The sequence below is a fragment of the Sarcophilus harrisii genome, chromosome 1, assembly GCF_902635505.1.
Source record: "Sarcophilus harrisii chromosome 1, mSarHar1.11, whole genome shotgun sequence".
Classification (NCBI taxonomy): Eukaryota; Metazoa; Chordata; class Mammalia; order Dasyuromorphia; family Dasyuridae; genus Sarcophilus; species Sarcophilus harrisii.
This window is the reverse complement of record NC_045426.1, coordinates 120,099,676-120,121,731: the sequence shown is the minus strand read 5'-3', so window position 1 is coordinate 120,121,731 and position 22,056 is coordinate 120,099,676. Positions and strand designations below refer to the sequence as shown.

General features: G+C 42.3%; 1 protein-coding gene across 3 annotated transcripts; it reads left to right on the top strand.

The window, feature by feature from the left end:
* Nucleotides 1–11,296: 11,296 nt before the first annotated feature.
* Nucleotides 11,297–20,704, top strand: TEDC2 (tubulin epsilon and delta complex 2). 3 transcript variants are annotated; one of them, XM_031962367.1, is made up of 11 exons: nt 11,297–11,623; nt 11,975–12,073; nt 12,521–12,576; nt 12,806–13,304; nt 14,038–14,091; nt 15,539–15,629; nt 16,051–16,180; nt 16,316–16,417; nt 17,872–17,907; nt 18,831–19,024; nt 19,590–20,704. In XM_031962367.1, the coding sequence occupies exons 1-11, from the start codon at nt 11,340–11,342 to the stop codon at nt 19,734–19,736; spliced, it is 1,692 nt and encodes a 563-aa protein (XP_031818227.1). In that variant the 5' UTR covers nt 11,297–11,339; the 3' UTR covers nt 19,737–20,704. The 3 variants fall into 3 exon arrangements, with proteins under 3 accessions (XP_031818227.1, XP_031818235.1, XP_031818221.1); XM_031962361.1 differs by having other exon boundaries at nt 11,298–11,623; nt 12,797–13,304; XM_031962375.1 differs by lacking the exon at nt 17,872–17,907 and having other exon boundaries at nt 12,797–13,304.
* The last annotated feature ends 1,352 nt before the right edge of the window (nt 20,705–22,056 follow it).

The following is a 22,056-nucleotide window of genomic DNA, read 5'->3' as shown; positions in this document are numbered from 1 at the left end:
TGGGACTGGCTTAGATGGCCTCCAAGGACCTTTTCAGCTTTAGATTTGTGAATGTAAGGTAAAAATGTTCAACTAGTCACATTTCATGGCCCAGACCATAATATTTCCTTCCAAATACAGTTAATGCTCAACTTTTGTGGGGATGGGAGTAATGTTTCTAGAAAACAGTGCAAACGTCAAGAATGTGAATGTGGATACACTGAACCTATGGAAAATAGGGTATTAGATTCCTGTTAAGACCAAAAACTAATCTTTTGTTTAGAAGTTGCTGAGAACACATTTTTCTGCATACAATTCTTTATAATAAAACATTAGCTCTATTTAACCTTCCCGTCTTGCCCAAGCCTTATGCCTTGCTGTGGCATAGGAGCTTGTGTAACTTAATAAAATTATGAGCTATTCTGTGCAGGGTTACCCAAGATGAACTAGATCATAGTGGAGACAAAAGGTGATCCACTGGAAAGGAAGTGGCAAATCACTAGTATATTTGTCAAGAAAACCCCATGGAAAGTACTAAAATGATCAAGGAGATGACATTGAAAACCTCAGGTCAAAAGATGTTGTCCAATACAATATAAACTTGGACAGACTTAAAGAGATAATGGAGTATAGAAGGATTTGATGTGCTATGGGCCATAGGGTCATGAAAAGTCATACAGGCTGAACCAACAACAATTTTGTTTCCTATGAAATAGCCCATAAAATGCAGAATACAAAATAAAATTGGTAATATGCAAACCACTTTTTCGCCCTGATAATTCCCTAGAATTCTGTGACCTTTTGTGGTAAGATTTCAAACAAAAGCAAAGGGACCATTGATTTCAGACAATACTATGCTACCTTGGTTATCCTCTGAAAACTCAGGGAGACGTTTCTGGGACTTTAGCAGCAACTGTCAGAAGACACCAAGACTGAAGAGACCTTGACATCACTTCCAACAGGTCGAATGTGCCTGGTGCTCTTTACAATGATAGACTGAACAAGATCAGTGAAGCTCCTTTTAAGATACTAGTCAACCATTCCACAAATTTACTAATAAAGTCATGAGAATGCTTAAAGTAGTGAAAATTAAGCTTTGATTGAACTCAGCTAAACAGTAACAACTATACAGTATTTGTCTGAATGGACTATAAACTTGATGTCAAAGGTTATGTAATTTTTGTCTTTGTGTCCCTAATATCCAGCACAGTGCCTGGGATATAAGACACTTAAATATAGTGTGATTCCTAATCAGAAACTACAGAATATGGAGTTCTATGGCAGCATATCAGGCACTCAGCTTTTTAATGACTATTTTTCAATGGCTCAGCATCTCAGCAACACAGAGTCTAATTTTAAGTGGATATTCATAACAGTAAGACCAAATCTCTACCTCTTCTCCAAGGACAGGGGACTTGTGCAGTCAGTTTGTCACCAAGGTGCTGGTGGTTTTGTTCAGATAATTTGGCCCAAACTGGGCAATTGGCTTTCACATATATCCTCTGAGCCTTCTTCTCCATCCACTCTGCTGAGGGGACCACTGGGCAAGAGAGAGAGAAGCTTCTTATGTTAGCTTCTGTAAGAGGTCTACTCCGTTGTCTGTCTCCTACATCATGTGCTCCTCTGAAAAGGGGGCATTTTTTGGTAAGCATTAACAAAAATTACACAAATGACTAAATGGCTGCCCCACCTTTCCACAAAATCTTGCCCTTTGTGCCACTGGCTATAGATGGTTCCTTAATTAACATAAAGACCACCTCCCAGGTCTCTTCCCTGACATGTCTTATTACTGGTGACTGAACTGCTCCAAACTCAGTCCTTTGGAATGATTTAACTTTCTTTATTTTGTAACTAGTCATTGGTTAGAGGGTAGCAGCTGACCACTTCTGGATAACTGCTCTTGCTCCTCCTCTTCAAGGAGATGACAGAGTTTTTGTTTACAATTTTGGAAAGCATCAGAAATTTTACTGACATTTATTGAATAATAACTATAATAGCACCTGATGTTTACAAAGACTTTAAGATTTGCAATATGCTTTACAAATATTATTTCATTTTATCCTCATAATACTGGAAGGTAGGTGCTATTATTATTCCCATTTTATAGATGAGGAAATTGAGACAGACAGGAGTAAGTGACTTGCTCACAGTCACATAGTCTGAGGCCAGATCTGAACTTAGGCCTTCCTGACTCCAAGTCCAGAGCTCTATTTAGCTTTCATTTTACCTATACAATCAGAATGGCTTACATTCTGGAGGTGATTACTAATACTGGGGCTATACTAATGAGCCAATATAGCTGTTCCCATAAAAGCCATTTGAGGATGGGTGGAGCTTCTATAGGGTACTATCTGGGCCTCCCAGATAGGCAAACCACAATGGTTCTTGCAGGTATGTGGCTCCTACAGGATCTCTAAAAGGGTCCCTGGTGCCCAGTTGGGTCTTCTCAAATCACTGTCACCTTTGTATCGGCCTCTAGAAGCTTCTTGAACATTAGGGCATTTCTCCGGGTCCTTCAACTGTGACAATCTTAAATGACCCAGGTTCCTGGAGGGAAGTTGGATAGCCCCAGCTCTAAGGTTCTGATTTTGCCTCTGAAGTTTCTTTCATGTATGATCATGGCTAAATCACTTCCCTTCTTTGAGGGAATTGAACTAGATATCCTCAAAGGTCCCTTCCACGTCTAAATCCTGTGATCTAGGATGTTGTGAACCATTTTGCTATATGTGTGCATGGAGAAAGCTGCCTTCATTTACCACAGTCTCTGAGCTCTTAATTCATAACATCAGGATACAGGAGAGGGAGAGAGAGAGCCAGCTGGCATTGTTCTGCTCCGTTGGCAGTGCCCTTTCTCCTCTTCATGTGGGCTTTCTGCCTGTTCTGTCTTAAAAGTACCCTTGTGGATTGTTTTTTGATTTTCTCCTCAGGGAGCCTTTGGTTGGGAAGCCAAACCTGTAGCTTCAAATGGATCAATCTTGACTCACACTCTGACTTCTTGATCATGCTCCAGTTTTATATGGCTGAGACCTGGGCTCCACCCTCATCCTAAATGCTGTGTTGGAAATGATATATGCTATATCATTTCCCCTTACCCGGCTTCCACAGTTATCCTGGTCTAGCCAGTATGCCCATGAGAGATTCCCTTCAGTCCTCAAGGAAAGCCCTTCAACTGTTGGTCCTTTATGGACTAGAAGTGGTGCTCCTAGGGACTTAATGGAATGGTCTGTATGTATGTGTGTATATGCATGTGTGTGCATAATGAGCACATGTGCCAGACTTATAGGGCATAACTTACCCAACATTCCTAGGTCTCTTACTCATGGTATTTTCTCCTCCTTTGTTTTTCTGTGAAGGACAGGCTATCCAAATAGCCTTTATTGGTCACTGACAAGTCCAGGCCCAGCATCTCCTAGACAAACCAGCAGAGGAGAAGAGTACATATTTACAGAATCATAGTCACAGAATCTAAGAAAGGGTCCTCAGCTACTATCTAGTCCAACCCATGAATATGAAAGAAATCCCTACTTGAACATACTTAACAAGGGTTAGTGCTAATTGTTTAAAAAATTGTTTTCTGACATTATGTCTCAATTACTGCTTTTGCCCCTTGAAATGAACAAATCTAATAGTCAAATCTAGTCAAGTCTACATGTCAGCCCTTTAAGTATCAGAACACTAGATATGATTTAGACTCAAAATCTTTTACCATCCTGGTTGCTCTCCTATAAATATTCTCTACCTTATCAATGTCTTATGCTTTCTGTTACATAGTAGGTGCTTAATAAATATTTGTTGACAAATATCATCAAGGTAAAAATAATAAAATTTAGCAACTGATTAGATATGAGGGTGGTTGAGGAATTGAGGATAATATCAAGATTGTGAATCTAAGTAACTAACTGAAAGGAAGGTAAAATCCTTGAAAGAAATAGAAAAGGGATAGGTTTGGAAGGAAAGAACTCATCTTGAGTTTGAGATTACTACAGAAGATCCACTTAAAAATTTTCAAGAAAAAGCTGAAAACAGTCCACTGCTGCTCAGTAGAGAGACTAGAGGTTTGGAGAAATATAGATAAATATGGGTGTCATCTGCTTATAAAGGATAATTAAGCCCATGGAAATTCATGAGGTAACCAAGTGAGAAAGTGCAGAAAGAGAAAGAAAGGAGGTCCCAGGACAGAGCTTCATAAGCTACAATTAAGGGGATTGACATAGAAGATGTACCTGCAAAGGACACATTCTTTCTTTCGAAAGATAAAACAGGTAGGAGAAGAACCAAGAGAAAGCAGGATCAAGAAAATCCAGAACTATGTCAGTTGAATATAAGCTCCTTGAAGCCAGTTGCAGTTTACTTTTGTCTTTATATCTCTGGCACTTAGTAGAACCTTATACATAGTAGGTCCATTTGTTTAACTGAACTGGCATTATTACTACACACAGGAAGCAGCAGTGGTGGTAACAGGGAGCAAGAATTCTGGATGTAGGAGATTTGGAGTTAGGGATCCCGATACTTGCTAGGCAGAACATCATAGATTTAAAACTACAAGGGACCTCAAAGGTCACCTAATCCAATCCTACTTCACAAAGTTGTTGAGAAATGAGAAACAGAAGTTTTTGTGCCAGCCCATAATCTGGAAATCTGAAATTCTTTTCTGTGATCTTGTTTTTCCATCTTCTAGATTACTTTTACCAATCAGGTTGTTTGTCTTTTGTTCACTGTTTTACTCTTACCCTCTACCCTTCCATTTTCTTAGTGCATTATCCCTGTTCTGGTCTCACTGCCTTCCCTCCCTTGAACCTGAAAAGGTCAACTAGGACTTGTCCTACCCTCTTGACTCTCTTGCCCTTTGTCCTCTGCTAGTCCCTAACCCTCCATTACCTTCCATCTTCTGGCCTTTTTAACTCCTACTATATAACTGTAAAGATTAGATCCATCACAAATGCTTATTATCTAATCTCATGTAGATGTGCACTGCTGCATAGTAACTGTTTTATGCTGGTTGACTTATCATCATCCCTGAAGTAGCTACTCAAAACCTCCACCTCTCTCTCCTAATATTAATCAAGCTCCTTTTTTTTTTTTTTTTTTTTTTTTGCAAAGCATATCAGAAGATTATAGCTTTAGAAACGGAAGGGACATTGGAGATCTTTTTTATAGGTGAAAAAATTGAGGACTAGCGAGATTAAATGGTTTGACACTGACTGTTAGCAGCTGAGCTAGGAGTCAAAATTTAGGTCCTTTGAATCCAAATCTATTTCTCTTTCCAGTGCATCATGTTGTTTCTACTTTATCGAAGAAATCAGGGACAAAAGAGGCCACCTGTATGACTCCTTTTTCTTCTCAAAACCCATCTACATCTTCACCACTTCGATCCTCCTTTGTTTCAGTGTGTGAGGCAGAGGTACCAAAGTTAAGTCCTTTTCGTGTGCCTTTAATTCCAACCGCCTCCTATGTTTTCCTTTCTTCTTTCCTTCTCTTCCTTCCCTCCTTCCCTTCCTTTCTTTCTTCCTTCCTCCCTCACTTTCTCTTTCTTTCTCTTTCCCCCTTCCTTCCTTCTTTCCTTCCTTCCTTCCTTCCTTCCTTTTCCCTTTCTTTCCTTCTCTCTCTCCCAATCTTTAATGTTTTCACTAAACAGAAATGCTAGTGATTTTTGTGGATTTATTTTGTAGCCTGTAACTTTACTTCATCTCTTACTTGTCTCAATTAGTTTCTTTGATAATTTACTAGGATTTTATGAAAAAATCAACATAATTTTATCTCTTCTTTATCTGTTTCTACATTGTTAGTTTCTTTTTTTTTTTTTTTTTTTTTTTTTTTTTTTTTGTTTTTTTTTTTCTTTTTGTTTTTTGCAAAGCATATCAGAAGATTGTCTTATTGCTATGGCTAGCCTTTTGGGGACTATATAAAATTATAGAAGGGAGAGTGGGTATCCTTATATTACTCCTATATTTATTGAGAAAGTTTCTAGTATATTTTCATTACATGTAATGCTTGGTTAACCTCTTCATATATTTGGGCTTCTTCCCTGCTGCCTATAAACTTGCTTATGTTTTATCTATCCATTAAAAATATTTCCTTGATTAAGGGCTTGAGTCATTTGAAGCAATCAATGAATCTCCTTCACATCAATTGAAGTAACTAATGAGATGCTACTTCTAGATAACTTTATAGGGTGAAAATATATCTACTGTAAATTAATCATTCAATCAAAGACATGAAGTATATGGGAAGCTATAAAATATTTGAAGTATATCTACCAAGGAATTTGGAATTATTGCCCCAAAGTTACAAATGGACATGCACTTTGATCCTGATATATCCTGAGTATGTCAATATCCCTATAGAAAGAGTAAAGGGATCTACATGTACAAAAAAAAAATTATAGCATCTTTTCTTGTGGTAGTCAAAAATTAGGTTTCTCCCTATTGGGGAATGGTAAGTTGTGGTAATATAAATACAAGGAATAATGGAATAAAAATGATGAAATGGACAGTTTCAGAGGAAACTGGGAAGACCTCCCTGAATTGAGTGAAGTGACCAAAGCTAGGAGAATAATTTATACAGTAACATTATAGAGAAAAACTTTGAAAGACCTTAGAACTGTAATTAATCAATGATAAATCATCAATCCAAAAGATGAAATGCCACCACTTACTACCAGGGAGATGATGATTTTAAAATGAAAGTTCATGTTTTTAAACACAACCAATATTGGAATTCATTTTGTGAGACTTTATAGCTATATATTAAGGGTTTCATTTTTTTTTTCCATTAAGAATTGCTTGGGAAAAATAAGCAAATTAATTAAAAAAGAAGAAAAAGATAATCAATGAACTAGGTAAAAACAAGGACTAGACATTTCCACAGAAAACAGCAGTTAAAACCTTTGGATTAGATTCAAAAAGTCCTTGATCAATTTTAAATTTTTGAGAGCCATTGGATGAGATGGAATGATGTTGCAAAGGAAGTATATTTCAATTAGTTGAAGAATCTTGGGTCATACTTTGTGGGGCATATTTAAAACAAACAAACTAGTTTGAAATTAAATGTTTAGAAACTTAGTGGCAGAACCCATTTCAACCAAACTCTCCCTCAATTTATAAGGAGAAATTTCTAAACTTTGGAGACCATATGACTTGGACTTTATTATCATATTCTGGCAGTGTCCGCAGAATAGTCATGACTTCAGGCACTATCTGCATCAGGAATCAAGGGCAGTGTAGACACACAAGAAAGGTTATTTTCAATACTATACAAAGATTAAAGATACACTATCCTTAATGAGAACTTCATGATTATCCCATGAAGGAGAGAAAATAACTTCTAGAAACCAGAGCCCCTGGATGTCTTTTCTGGTTTGTTATTTCTTCCAATATCCTCACCAGTAATAATCTTTTAAAAAAAATATTATTGCCCCAAAATCAATTTACTGAAGATAGGTGATCAAACAGTTCTTCTGAGATAGTATGCCTATTCTTAGAGGCAACCATGTGAGTCTGAGGGATTGAGAATTCATAAATCCTCATCCTTAGTTATGGAAGCTTTACTTACTCCAGGTCTTGAAAAAAGATAACTGTTGTCAAAAGGATGAATCCAATCTATGGTTTGGATTGCCAAAATATATGGGTATTTGTTTGACAATTAAAGTAAAAAAGTCAATTCAGTAATTCCACAAAATATTTCAATATTTCAAGTATCAGCTTCTTGAGAAAGTATAGCAATAGTTAAACGTGATTTCTGTTGCTTGTTTAAATCTTAGCTAACATAATTCTTGAGTTTTTAAAGATTTCTTTTGTGTAAAGAAAACAAATAGCTACTCTATACCTAATTTACATTGTACATTGAGGACCTTTTAATTTCTCCTTGCCTCTTTTTAAAGAGACTGTAGACTTGAGCTAAACCTAACCTTTAAGTAATTTTCCATGGAGCTCTAAATTGAGGCATGTAGAGAGCCAGAGTTTTTTAAAAAGCCTAATCCCTCATTTTTAAAGATCAAGCTCTTCCAGGACTGAACCAGATCCACATATGTATGAGTCCAGAACTGAAAGGGACCTTTTAGTGGAGAGAAAGGGGACAAGTGCTTTGGGTTCCCTGGACTCAGCAGCAGACACTTTTTGTTACATCATTTTGGGAGCTAAAGAGCCTCCAGAAATTACCAAAGAGAGAAAGGAAATTGTGAGAAGCTGGTGAGTGGCACGATTTATGTATGGACACATAAGGATTGAGATTACCAATTTTCTTTTAATGGCCCTTTCAGGTGCAAGGAAGAGAGCTTTTTTGAAGTTGGACTGAAACTCCCTAGTCTCATGACACCATGTGGGAAAGACTTTGGGAATCAGACCTTCTAGGCTGCTAAAATCTGAGTTTTTCTCTATAGACAGAAGACCAGTGTTGGGGAAGAGATTACTTAGGGTGCAAAAGTGGAACCAAAATGAGAAAAGCTTCCTAGTGCTAGATACTGTCAGTGATCAGGATGAGATTGGTCAGCCAGGGATGAGAAGACCAACATCTCTTCTTATATTTATATGTTCATAATCAGAGTTGTATCAGATATGCTCAATTTGCAATTAATTGTTATTTCTGTGATTTGTGAATATGTACAGTTCAAAAAGCCTCTTTGCTATTTTTAAAAACATAGAAGGCAGTCTGGGAGAATTTGTGGAAATGGACGGGCAATAATTTTTGGGGATCATTTGGTAGACTGGAGAAGTTCTGATATGCAGGGTAGGGTTGAAGCTTCAGACTTCCTATTTTAAAAAATTATTCTGAATGGAAGAGTTGTGGTCCTGTTTTCCAGAAGACATGGACTTTGATAGAGTTGTTTGGATAATGTGAAATCAGGGTGAAAATGAAATAGCTATTTAATCATTCTACCAAATGTTTTATATGTAATGGGGACTGGCCAATGAGGGTCCATTCCTTAGAAAATATTCAGATTTGCCCTTCCTGTTGAAATATAAACAGTCTTCTCTGTATTCCCCATTTAGTTTCTTTTCATTCAAAAAAAAAAGTATTAATTAAATTTAATTTTTTCAATTATCATTCATTTATTTTTCATTCCATTGGGAGGAATATGCATAATCACACAAAACTAATTTCTATATTGGCCATGACCAAAAAGTGTCTCATTGAACATATTAGACTTATCAGGAGGTGAATGGTCTTCTTTATTGGTAGTCCTTTATAATCATTATCGATCACTGCATGTCACAATTCTGAAGAATTACAAAATTATTCATTTTTACAATGTTGATGTTATGGCATAAATTATCCCCGCCTAGTTTCAAGCTAATACCCGTACGCAAGCAAATGTAGAAATAATAAGTAGGTAAAAATGCACATATCACTCTATACACATTCTCCCTCTCACCAGTGTATTTAGTACCTTTCAAGGGCCTACCTGAGTGAGGAAAACTGATGTGCTTGGGGTAACACAACTCTAGAATTGTAAACTTCTTTGTCCCCTCTCTATCTTGATAGTTATTCATTAAAATTCCTTGATCAACTGCAGCTTTTTTATGGGACAGATGCTTCCTGTCTCTAAGCTGAGGTGATCCACACCTGACTAAAATCTCACTGGGCAAGACTCAGACAAACCAGGAGACAATTCTCCGCTTTCCTGCTGCTCCTCTGCTCAACTGGTTTTGCTATTTTTAATAGCAACTATTGCAACCAATTTTTTTTTTTTTTTTTGCTTCAAGGTTACCGGATACATTTCTGAAATCCATCCTTTCCTCTATTTTGTATCATTCTGGGTTCAAATATTGACTGAACCTTCGCATTTTTGCATATGGTTAGTAACCAATTTTTAATTTATTTATAATTAGATAAATTTAAATTGTCTAGTAGTCAGAAACAGTTTTGATTATTATTCAGGGGTGTCCAGTTCTCCATGACCCCGTTTGGGGTTTTCTGGATAAAAGATTCTGTAGTGGTGCCCATTTTTGTTCACTTATTTTACAAATAAGGAAACTGAAGTAAACAAGGTTAAATGATTCGCCCGGGTAGTAAATCCCTGAGGTCTGAATCTGATGCCTGGTCCTCCTGACTCCGGGCCCGTACTCTACCCACAGTGCCACCTAGCTGGCCTATCATCCTCCGTGCCCCGTGTGGACTTCTTCTTTTGGAATCCCAGCTTAGGCGCCACCCCTTTTGTGAAGGCCTCCCTTAAGTCCCTAGTAAGTAGCTTGTGTTCTCTTCTTGTTCAAATGATCTTTTTAACAGAGGAAAGAGTGGGAAACCTTTGGGAGATCATGTATATAAAGGAAGCGCTTAGAGCTGGGGAGAGTTTCTTAGGAACGTTGACTGGGGTCGGAGAGGAGCACTCTGGGAGGAAGCCCACAAGCCCTCTCTTCCAGGCAAGAGACTCTTACAGCTTTGTCCTTGGCTTCTGCCTCTGCTTTCTTCAGCCTCCAGCTGGCACCAAGGTTCAAGATGCGATGAATCTCTTACCTCGAAGAGAGGGCTTGTGGGATTCCTCCCAGAGTGCTCCTCTCCGACCCCAGTCAACATTCCCAAGAAACTCTCCCCAGCTCTAAGCGCTTCCTCTATATATATGATCTCCCAAAGGTTAACTCCTCCTTCTGGAGAGAGAGGGATTCTGGGTTATCTCCCAGCATGCTCTCTGGCCCTAGGGGAGGCATGAATTCAGATATCTCTTTCTAATCCCTGAACTCTCCCAAACGTGTGAACTCCATTGAGTACTTAGATACTTATGAGCTCTCTAAAGGTGTGAACACAAGCATCGTTTCCATCAGTTGTACTTTGTTCCTTGTTTCAAGTTCTGACCCAAAATGTCTCCTTCTAAGATCAAATCAATCACACCGAACCACGTCAAGCCAGATAACTATTGTCTCTATCGGCCCCAATGGCTTAACACTTTGTAAAGATTCCAACAGAAAACTAGCGGCCTTCTAGCCAATGAAGCTAACCCCCCCCACGGAGAGTCGGTGCGGGGTTCCACGCCAGGGCCCGCGCCCTTTGTCGGGTTAATGTATCGCAGTTATTGGAGTTAGTGGAGATGCTGGTGTGTGCGCCTCCCTGGGCCTCCTTCCATCATAGTGATTATTACATGAGTAACATTTCTTCGCGCCAATCCTAAAGTGCGCAGGGGGTCATTCTCCCAACTTCACAGGTTAGTAGAGCCGTTAAGCAAATTCCCCGGGGTCACAGAGCTGTTCAGTCACGTATAGGGTCACGTCTACCCCGCTCTCATTTTTGTGCCGGGACCCACCCCCACCTCTCGGGGACAGGCTGTCTGAGTCAAGTCCTGGCAGGAGGGTAAAGACGGAGCTGACTGTGGCGGCTCGTGGGCGCGCCCCTGGCTCCCGAGAGCTCCGCCATCTCTCAGTGCCTAGAGTATGATCCCGCTCGCTAGCTTGCGCCGTTTCTCTCTTTCCCTTCGGTTCGGGTGGGGGGACGCCAGCGAGCAGGAGCTGAGCAGCGGGAGCCGAGCAGCAGGACCCGAGCAGCAGGACCCGGCGGAGGCGGGGCTAGGAGGCGGGGGCGGGGCTCCGAACGGGCCGCGGCAGTTTTCCCGCCGAGCTGGGGCTGCAGGTGTGTGCCTGTGTTACAAGCTACCGCCCCCCGACCCCTGTCCCAGCCCCCGCACGCCCGCCATGCTGCCTGCCGCCTGCTCCCACAGGTAAGGGTGCCCTGATCGGGCACATAGCGTGCACGCAGTCGGGGTTCGAGGACCCGGACGGGCCGCGGGCACCGCATTCTGAGAACCTTCCCGGGCGCAGTGTGCGCGCGCAGGCGGGGGGAGGGGAGGAGGGAGGGGGAAGGGGAGAATGTGTGACAGAAAGGGGGAAGGGAACAGAAGGGCGGGAGACCAACGGGGAGGGCGGAGGGGAAATGGGAGAAAGGAAAGGGGGTGGGGAGGAGAAAGTGGGAGGCCGGGGAGGAGGGGAGGGCAAGACGGAGAGAGGGAGGAATGTGGGGGTAGGGCGGGGGGGGGGGGCCGACGGCTGACGCTGCGCGGGGGTGTTTGCAGGCTGGTCACGGAGATCCGAGCGGCCCTGACGGCTTGTCAGGAGAAGGAGAAAGAGCTGGAGCAGTCCCTCGCCCGCTGCCGAGTGTTGCTTCAGCCCTGGTATCCGGGGGGCGGGGAGGAGTGGTCCTTCGGGCCCTGCCTACCTTCTGGGGCGCCGCGCTCACCATCCGCAAAGCCCTCCAGGAGGGGGCCGCTACCGGCGTAGGGCTCAGGGTCCCTTGGAGATGAGGCACCGATAAATAGCGGCAGCATTTGAACTCAAGTGCACCTTCACTTCCCTGCTGAGCTTCCCCTAGCCTAAAGATCCGTTTGCAGGAAGAGAAGGGGGCGAGAATCTTCTTGGAGGTGGGGAATCTCCAATTTATAGGAACAAGACCCGGATCTAGACTGCGCTAGGCTAGGTGAAGGGCATATTCTCAGAGTTGTGTTTGCTTGCCTGTCGGAGCGGTGAGAATGATTCTTCCCGCAGCCGCCCACCTCACTGGGCCGTTGTGGAGAAGGCGCTCTGTAACCAAAGTGAGGTGTTGCCGCTTTTGTCTCCTCCAGGGAAGGGCCCTCTCCCCCAGGCCCCGAGCCAGCCCCGAGCACAGAGACTAAATCTGGTGAGCCTTGGCCTCTCCCCCGCGCTCTGAACCGAGGGACCGTGGCCCCTGCAGCCCCTCGCCGGGGCGCCGGTCCGGGGAGGGGGCCGGTCCGGGGAGGGGGCCGGTCCGGAAAGCAGCCAAGTGGGTGGGAAGCACGGAGCTTTTTTCTAGCAATCCAAGCCTCAGACTGAGGGAAGGGCTGAGTGGGGGTGGTCTTGGATTTCTCCCTGATTTCTAGCTTTCTCAGAATGTGAGCCCACTCCCAAAGACCTCAAGGAATTGGAGCTGCTGACCCAAGCCCTGGAGAAAGCCCTTCGGGTCCGGAAAGGCATCTCCCAGGTCCAGGCAAAGGAGAACGCCTCCGGTGGCAGAGCCACCACTCCTCTTGTCACTGCCCAGGCAGACGCTGGGGCCAGACCCAGGACTTCGAATCCAAAGGCCTCTGTTCCAACCAAGCCTCCAGCTGCCTCTCAGAGGGCCAAGAGCAGGGTGAAAAAACCTGCCAGAACCTCCTCTAACAGGGGCAGGGCCCTCACACTTGCCAATCAGCCACATGACTCAGTGCCCATGGAGGGGCCAGCTCAGCCCTGCCCCCTGCCTCCCCAGGGCCAGGTCCCAGAGCTCCCAACTCCTACCCCAGTTTCAGTCTTAAAAGAAGCAGGTGCTACTGGGCCCAATCCCAGACCAGAACAAGCAAAGATCCAACCAGGCCTGGCGCCTGAGGCCTTCCTGCTAAAGGACAAAGGGTAGGTTTCCTGAGCTCTGCAGTGCATGATTGAAGTTGTGACAAAAATGGTTGGGCTTTTATAGACTTAGTCCCACTCAACTTAGACCTTTTCTGGGGCCCAACTCTGGAGGAAAAGTCGAAACAAATTTTGGACAACATGTAAAGGTTAACAAGGATTTTGGAGGACCGCGCTTCCCGGTGGTCCTGTACTCTCAGAGTATCTTCTAAGTGCTCTAGGCTGCCTGCCTGGCAATCCAAGGTGATCCTTTTGGGGTATCTTCCCCTCACCCCTGTAATCTAGAGCAGAGATTTAGCTAGCTTCCGAGGTGCCAGGCTGTGAGCCGTTTATCTTCAGGCCACTCGGATTCAGCCATGACATCCAGAAGCTCCCTGCTTACTATGAAGCCTGATACCATGGCTCCAGTGAGGTTGAAGCCTTACTACCGTAGGGCCAGGTCCACACTGAGCTTTTCCAGAGTCCAACGCAGCTGCCAGGTAATACAGTGCTGGCTTCCTCCACCAAGACACCTCTTCTGCCCAGCTCCACCCTTCTTGGCCCTTGATTCATTTCTTGCCATTGGGAGCCTGATAGCCCAGAGCTGTCTGGTCACTGGGCCTCTTCCTCCTCTGGGCTCTTTAGAGCTCTGCTGATGACAGGGATTTTGGGGGGTGGGGGATGGAGATGGGGCTACTTTCCCCAGGTCAGTTCCTGAGTATGGAAGCAAGCCCTGATTAGTGATTGCATTTTGCAGGACACAACTGCAGCTGCCTCTGTCCTATAAGAAAATTGCTTCCAGGAATTCCAGGTGAGGTTTGCTCATTAGGCAGAAAAACTTGAGGCCCTTTAAGGATATCCACTGCCAGGTGGGTAGTAGCAAGACTCAGCCGCCTCAGGCCAAGTTCCAGTGCCTTTGCTTCAGAAAATACCCATTCCTATACCCTCTTAATATTCAGTGACCTTTTCAATTACCTTATCCTTTGAAAAGGAAGCAGCTTCGGAAAAGGGGAATGACTGATTAAGGTCACACTATGAATTGTTGGCAGACTTGGCTCTTCTGACCCAGGATTCCAATTTCCCAGACTACTGCCTAAACCAATATAATAGAAAGGGGGGCGTTATTTCTTTCAGACTGTCCCCCCAAACTCCCTAGTGCCTAGATTAAAACCTAATTTGGGAAATGTTTAACAAAATAAATATAGTACAACATAGATAATGCTAATTTTCATGGTTTATGAAGTTGATAGCGGGCAGGAGGGATCCATTTTTATTTGAGTTTAACCCCACTGTTTTGGGTAGCCCATTGTACTGCTGAGAGTCAATTTTTTTAAAAAATTAATTTATTTTGAAATTCAGATTTTAATGACAATTTCCAGAATGGATTGTTCAGCCTTCTATCTTAGCACAGATGTCATGACCTCTACTTGCTTCTTTCTCTTCTCAACTTAGCCTACTGAGGGAGAAGATAACAATCTTGGTCAGTGGACTTTCTGTGTCCACTAATAGATGATTTTCCCCCAGAAAAACTACTCCATTCAAGGCCTTGTCCTTGCTCAATAGCTCTTTGTTCTAAGGAGTCATTTTCACTTAATCAGAGTGCTCTCTGCTCTAAGGCCTGTCACGGGGATCAGAGGTGGTACAAAGTATTATGCATAGAGAGACTAACCTAACCCCTTTCTTATTATTCAAACGTGTCCTTGAACCTGCTGGTTCTAGTTTAGTGGAGCTACTTGCTAAATTTTCATTCATGGTTTGTTTTCTTGTCTAGACTTAAGGTAATAGAGATTAATTAAGGCTAATAACGACATTTTAATTTAAAGATATATTGTGCATTTTTTGAAAAGCTACTTGTTAAATGTTTGCCCATGCCCTAATATACATCTATCATATGCAACAGAAATAGGAAAGGCTGGTTGAAATAACCCGAGTTTCAGCAGTGTTTATGCCAGTATTGTTCAGTTGTGTCTAATTCTCTGTGACTCCATTTTTGGGTTTTTCTTGGCAAAGATGCTGAATTGGTTTGCCATATCCTTCTCCAGCTAATTTTACAGATGAGGAAACTGAGGCAAACAGGGTTAAGTGCCTGGTTAAGTAACATCACACAGCTAGTAAGGATCTGAGACTGGATTTGAACGTGGGGAAAATGCTTTTTGACTGCAGGCCTGGCGCTCTATTCCCTGGGCCACCTAGCTATCATGCCAGCTGTCCATGACTGTACCTGTGTACATTTTGTTGTGTATTTGTGTGTATTCTAGCCTGTGGGCCCAGGTCCAGCACTTGCAGTCCAATCCTGATCCTGATGTAGCTGCTGCCAAGGCCCGTTTCCTGGAGAGAATGAAGGGGACGGTATCCTTGCCAGGTGCAACGGCTGTGGGGGTGGTGGGGCAGGGAATGCCTCTGACTCTCGGGCTCTTTAGCTTGAGGCAGGGAGTGTAGAAGCCAAGAGGAAGAGCTCTTTGGCTAATGGGAGTTTTGGCTAAAAGCCATAGTTACTAAGATCACTCCCTTGGGCTGATGGAAGACCCCAGCTGTCTCCTAATGGATCCATCCTTCATATAATAAGACTCACTGGGCCTCTTAGTAGATCCTGTTTGCCAGTGGATTGTTCATTACCACCTTGGGGAGATGGGGCAGATTAGCCATCTGCCAGAGACTCTCTCCCTGGAGCACCTCCTACTGGGGTCTGTAAGGAATAGGGGTAGACTCCTGGGGGTGAGGTCAAAGGGAGGAAGAAGCCTCAAGAAAGCTTTCCCTGACTTGCTCTGAGTTTGACTTGCCTAGCCCATCACTGAGTCTTGCTAAGGTCCAGGAGGAGGTGAGTCGCCTGGACCAGGCCTGCCACATACTGACCCAGCATCTGGAAGAGACACTGGAAGGAGATGGAGAGCTATCTGCAGGTGAGAAAGGAGGCTCATAGAACTGCCTGGATTTCAGTTGGCTGAAGGTGATAGGGCGAGCCTGAGTCCATGTTGAGAGGTCCTGGGGGCTGGGTGGAGATAACTTCTGAAGCCATATCTTTCATCCTCCTACAGCCTCTCTGAGCTGGGAACAAGAATATCGCCGACTGGTCACCCTAGAAGGACTGCAAGCTGCTGTAAAACGGCATTTGCTTAAGCTACAAGAGCTTCGGGAAGGTGAGGCTCCCTAATAGGCTACCAGGAGTAGGCTAGACTGAGGTCCTACCTTCTGAGCCTTGGTCTTTAATCTAAGGCCAGAGTATGAGTGCTGGGAAGGAAGGAATGGACAGTACTGCTAGGTCTCTTGGCCTTGATCTACTGCCCTAGGTGGATAGGGGGAGCAGTAGGAGTAGGGAGCACCAGCTAGGTTCTATAATTCCAGGAAAGGGGAGCAAGTTCACCTAGAGATTCTCATTCCCTTAGAGACTGCTTTTTAATATGCTGCTCAGAGATGGTGTTCCTTGTCATAGTATTTGTATTTTTCTTTTTTAGTGATTTCATATCCTTAGGTCCTAGAAACCATCTCTATAGCAAATAATAAAAATTAGGGGGAAAAGGGTTGGCAAAAGCAATCAATAGATCAATTATATCTAGAGTTCCACACCCTTAGTCGTCCATGTTTGCAATAAGGAAGGGATACATATACTGTCATATTTCTTTGGGGCCAAGCTTAGTATGCTGCTGCTGCTACTGCTCTCTTCTCCTCTTTTTCTTCCTCCTTCTTCATTAATTCATTTATTAATAGCTTTTTATTTTTCAAAATATATGCAAAGACAATCCTCAACACCCACTCCTACAGAACTGCAGTCCAAACCTTCCTCCCTCCCTCCCAGACAGCAAGCAATTCAATATAAGCTAAACAATTCTTCAAACATATTTCCACATTTATCATTAGAGCAAAAAAGGAAATCAAAAATGAGAAAGAAAAAAAAAAGCAAGCAAAAAACAACAGTGAAAATACCATGTTGTGATCCATATTCAATCTCTGTAGTCCCCCCTCTGGATGCAGATGGCTCTCTCCATCCCAAGTCTACTGAAATTGGCCTGAATTACCTCTTGGTTGAAAAGAGCCCCATCCCTCATAGTTGATCATAACATAATCTTGTTATTGTTGTATACAATGTTCCCTCTCTCTCTCTCTCTCTCTCTTTTAATAGTTTTTTATTTACAAGTTATATGCATGGGTAATTTTACAGCATTGACAATTGCAAACCTTTTGTTCTAACTTTTCCCTTCCTTCCCCCCACCCCCTCCCCCAGATGTCAGATTGACCAATACATGTTAAATATATTAAAGTATAAGTTAAATACAATATATGTATACATGTCCATACAGTTATTTTGCTGTACAAAAAGAATCAGACTTTGAAATAGTTGTATAGTGTTCTCTTGACTCTACTCACTTCACTTAGCATCAGTTCATGTAAGTCTCTCCAGGCCTCTCTGAAATCATCCTGCTGGTCATTTCTTACAGAACAATAATATTCCATAACATTCATATACTATAACTTATTCAGCCATTCCCCAGCCTTTGGGCATCTATTCAGTTTCCAATTCCTTGTCACTACAAAAAGGGCTGCCACAAACTTTTCTGCACATGTGGGTCTTTTCCCTTTTTTATGATCTTTTTAGGATACAGGCCCAGTAGAGACTCTGCTGGATCAAAAGGTATGTGCTTGTGCTTCTTAACAACCAAGGCCTGGTGGGTGCTGGCTTCTCAGCTAAGTTGGGGCCTAGGCTCTTCATCTAGCCTGCGGACAGTGTCTGGGCCCCTCCTTTCGAGTCTGTAAGTGCCAAATAACTCGGAATGTTGCACTGCTCCGTCTGCTAGCCCTTTGTCTTCTCCATTAACTTTGCTATTCCACTGAAGGGACTTCTAACTCTGACATTGGTATGTGGCAATAGACCAGGCAGCAGGAAATGGACTCCTTAGCGCCCTTTGCGGTAGAAGATAGCCGGGGGAAGGGAAGAAGCATTTATTTAAAGCCTACAATGTGCCAACTACTTTATATCTCATTCAAACCTAAGAACAATCCTGTTAGGAAAATGCTGTTATGATTCTTAATTTACAGTTGAGAAAACTGAGGCAGAAGGCAGACAGAGGTTGTACTTTATCCAAGATCACATAGGTAGTAAGTGTCTGAAGCTGGATTTGAACTTGGATTTTCCCGATTTCAGATCTAGTATTCTACCCATTGTGCCATCTAGCTGCCTAGGTGGTGCAGTGCATAGACTTACTAAAGTGGCAGGGCTTCTGCCTTCACCATAGGTTGCCCCCTTGGCTGCAGAGCCACAGTTAAAATTGATCATGGCTACTTTGGTATCATCAAAAAAAATCTTAAGTCTTAGAGTAAGACCTAGATCAATTACACTATAAGAATATAGCCCCTTTTAAGGCTTCCTTAAAGTATTATACAATAGAAATGTGAGTGACAGCTATCATTCTGCTCTGGTGCTTTGGTGGGGGGAGATATTTAGTGGGCCTACTTGCTATAATAGTGGCGTGAGCTACCCATCCCAACAGTTAGCTGCAAATAGCAGAAGGCTCTGATTCCCTCTTCTCTTTCCCATTCCTCTTCTCTTCCCCACAGATATACCAGAGGAATACTACTTGGGATCCAGGACTGTAGAGAATTTTACTTGGGACTCACCTCCATGTTTAGGAGGAAAGGGGTTGAGCGGGCCCACTAACCGTCTTGTCTACTCCAGTGTCCAAGAGCTACAGACCATGACAGCTCTCAAGCTTCATGTGACGATGTTGAAACAGCAGATCCACTTACAAAAGGTGTATACCTGACCTGTCCTCAAATGGTGGCAAGAGTTCCTGTTGAGCCAGCCATCTGCTTACTTGGTCTCCTTTTTTATGAACCCTTCTCTCTGTGGACTTAATAGTTCTGTGTCTGAGAGGTCAGACAAGGAGAGTGTGTATCCAGGGAGGAAATTTTCTCCTCTGGAGAAAGAAATAGTTTAGGGATGTAGAACTAGATCCTTTACATGTGTCTTCTTTTTTTTTTTTTTTTTTTTTTTTTTCTGCCCTCCCTAAGATTCCAAGGAAGACTTGTTATCAGAATCTGGCGCAGTCTTAGGGGTTCTTCAAACCAATGTTCATAGAGTCCTCTATGTGGTAGAAGCACATTCACATCTGGTGGATGCATTTTTGTAGTATAGCCACTAAATGTGTTTTTTTGTTTTTATCTGGGTCAGGGGGTGAGAAGGTGCTTTTCTGGTGTAAACAGTCAGGATGTAAGAGGTTTATGTATGTGTATACATGGTCACAGTCCCCATGATGTAGGCTAGAGTATTTAAAACCCTTCTTGTCTCTAAAAGCCTTTTCTCTGTGGTACCTGTAGGTTATGATGGAAGAGTTTCTCCCCTTGGTGAGATCTGAGACTCCTGCTGACCCAGCTCAGTTGGCACTGTACCGTGCTATCCATAGCCAACTCTGTGAAGCTGGGGAGTGCTTCTCCGTACTGGTGAGAGATGAGCCATCTGTTTGAGTCTGGCATGGTCCCTAGCATCCATCCCTCAAGTTGGGCCCTCCCTCCACTGAACTTATGTTTCTGTTGCCCTTTGTCATTTATTAGCCAGAAACCTTTGCTTTCAGTTGCCTAGGAAGTCTTGAAAGCCATATGGAAACATTAAGCATCCTAGCTGATCTCTGCCCTCCTCCACCATCAATCTCTTGTCCATCTGTCTTTCTGCCTAGCTCAGGACTTTGGAACCCCGGAGTCTAGGCTGAGGACAGGGAGGGGCTTATTGTTTATACAAAGATATGACTCCTTGGGGAGAGGAGAGGATATGGAGGAACTGAAGCTGTAATGGTAATAGTCCTAATCTAAGCCAGAAGGGAGAGGGAAGGCAGTACAATAGGGGGCCTTAGCAACAGAAAAAGACTTCAGTTGCCTTAAGATTAAAGTCCCTTCAGGAACTTTCCACTTCACAGATGATCAGCACAGCATGAGACATTTGTTAGTGGAAGAGAGTGATCGTTAAATTTACTGAAAGGCACAGTCATCCTTCTTTAGTCTCAGACAGTTGAGGGAGCTATCAGGAGGTCATAAGCTGGGTGCTGGTCCCCAGCTCTGTGCCTTACTTTTTGGGTGACCGATTCTTCATCTGTACAATGGGGAGAATAATGTTTGTACAACTTACTACATAAAGTATTTCAGAAATGTGAATGTTGTCAACATCTAATAAAAGTGTAATGAGATTCAAACTCAGGACATGTAATTCCCTGAAAGTTGCAGTGATTTCAGTTGAAATTGGCACAACTACAACTCACTTTTTCAATAGAGACAGAGTTGTATAGGATTTACTTCTGTTTTAAATATATTTTTATTCTAAACTTAAACATGAAAAATTGAGCATTTCTAAATATACAGAACCAAAAAAAGGATTGCATACAAAACCCTTGGGTTTTTTTTTTTTTAAGTATATAATAAAGCCAATTTATCAATTTTTGTCAACCATTCTGTTTCTCTGTGCTTCCTTCTGAACTCATGGACTCTTAATACACATTAAAATGTTTCACTGGTACTTTTTTTAAATATCACCATCACAATTCCTTTATTTCCCCATGCCATGCATAAACACCTTCCAAGTTAAAAAAAAAAAAAAAAAAAAAAGGATAAACTGTAATAGATAAGTATCATCAAGCAGAACACATCTACACGATGACCATTTCCAAAATCAGATCTCTCCTTCCACACCTTGTGACTGTCACCTTTGTCAGGAGACTGATAACATGCTGGTATGTAAGTGTTGTGGAAACAGTTGCTTTGATTAGAGTTCTTAAGTTTTTTTTGAAGGTGTTTTTCTTAACAATGACTTATCATTGTACAAATCATTCTTCAGGTTTCTCTGAATTCCTTTTAGCATTTCTTACAGCAAGATCATATTTCATTTTCATAAATCATAATTTATTGGCACTACCTTTCATTTATTTATTACCATTCTTTGATACAACAGAAAATTCTGCTATAAGCATTTTTTAACACATCTTCCTATTCCCTCTGTTTTATCTATTCAGGGGTATATGCCTAATAGTAATATGACAGAGTCAGAAGATTTTACAATTTAATGAATTACTGTTTATAGTTCCAAATTGCTTTTCATAATGGGATTAAATTATAATTTCAACAATGGTACATCAGTATGCCTGCCTTCCCACTTCTCTCTAATTGTCATTTTTCCATTTTTGTCATTTGTATTAGTTTTAATTTCTATTATTAGTCATTTGGAGCATTTTTTCATATGGTTTGTTGATAATTTGCCTTTTTTCTCTTGAATGACCTGTTTTTACACCTGGCCACTTATTTTAGGGAATGGCTCTTGTTCTTATATTTTTGTATCAGTCTTTGAGCTTTAGGTCTGCAGCATTAGCAACCTATTTGCTTTTATCTGTGGAAATCTTTAAGTCTCCCAAAAGTAATCATAATGGGCTGGAGTCCACTTTACAGCTTCATTTTATGGAAACTAGTATCCCTGGAAGGGAAATAATGAGCTCAAAAGTCAGGAAATAATCTTAGCTAGAATGGAATCTGAGACTGCACTCAACAGTGCTCTTTCCATCATACCCTATGTTTCTGCCCTCAAAAACATTTGTTTCCCTCTTGCCCATCTGCTTGGATTTGCAGAACATCCCCCACGTCTACCAGTCACAAAGCCCTTTATTCACAGTTGTCTGGGAACTCATTTGGCAAACCACAGGCTTTCTACTTGGTTTTCTTTTTACATGGGAAGGGAGCTGAGTACACAAAGGATCATTATAAATCATTATATTCAAGGAACGAGATTCATCCTGAAGAGAGAGAAAAA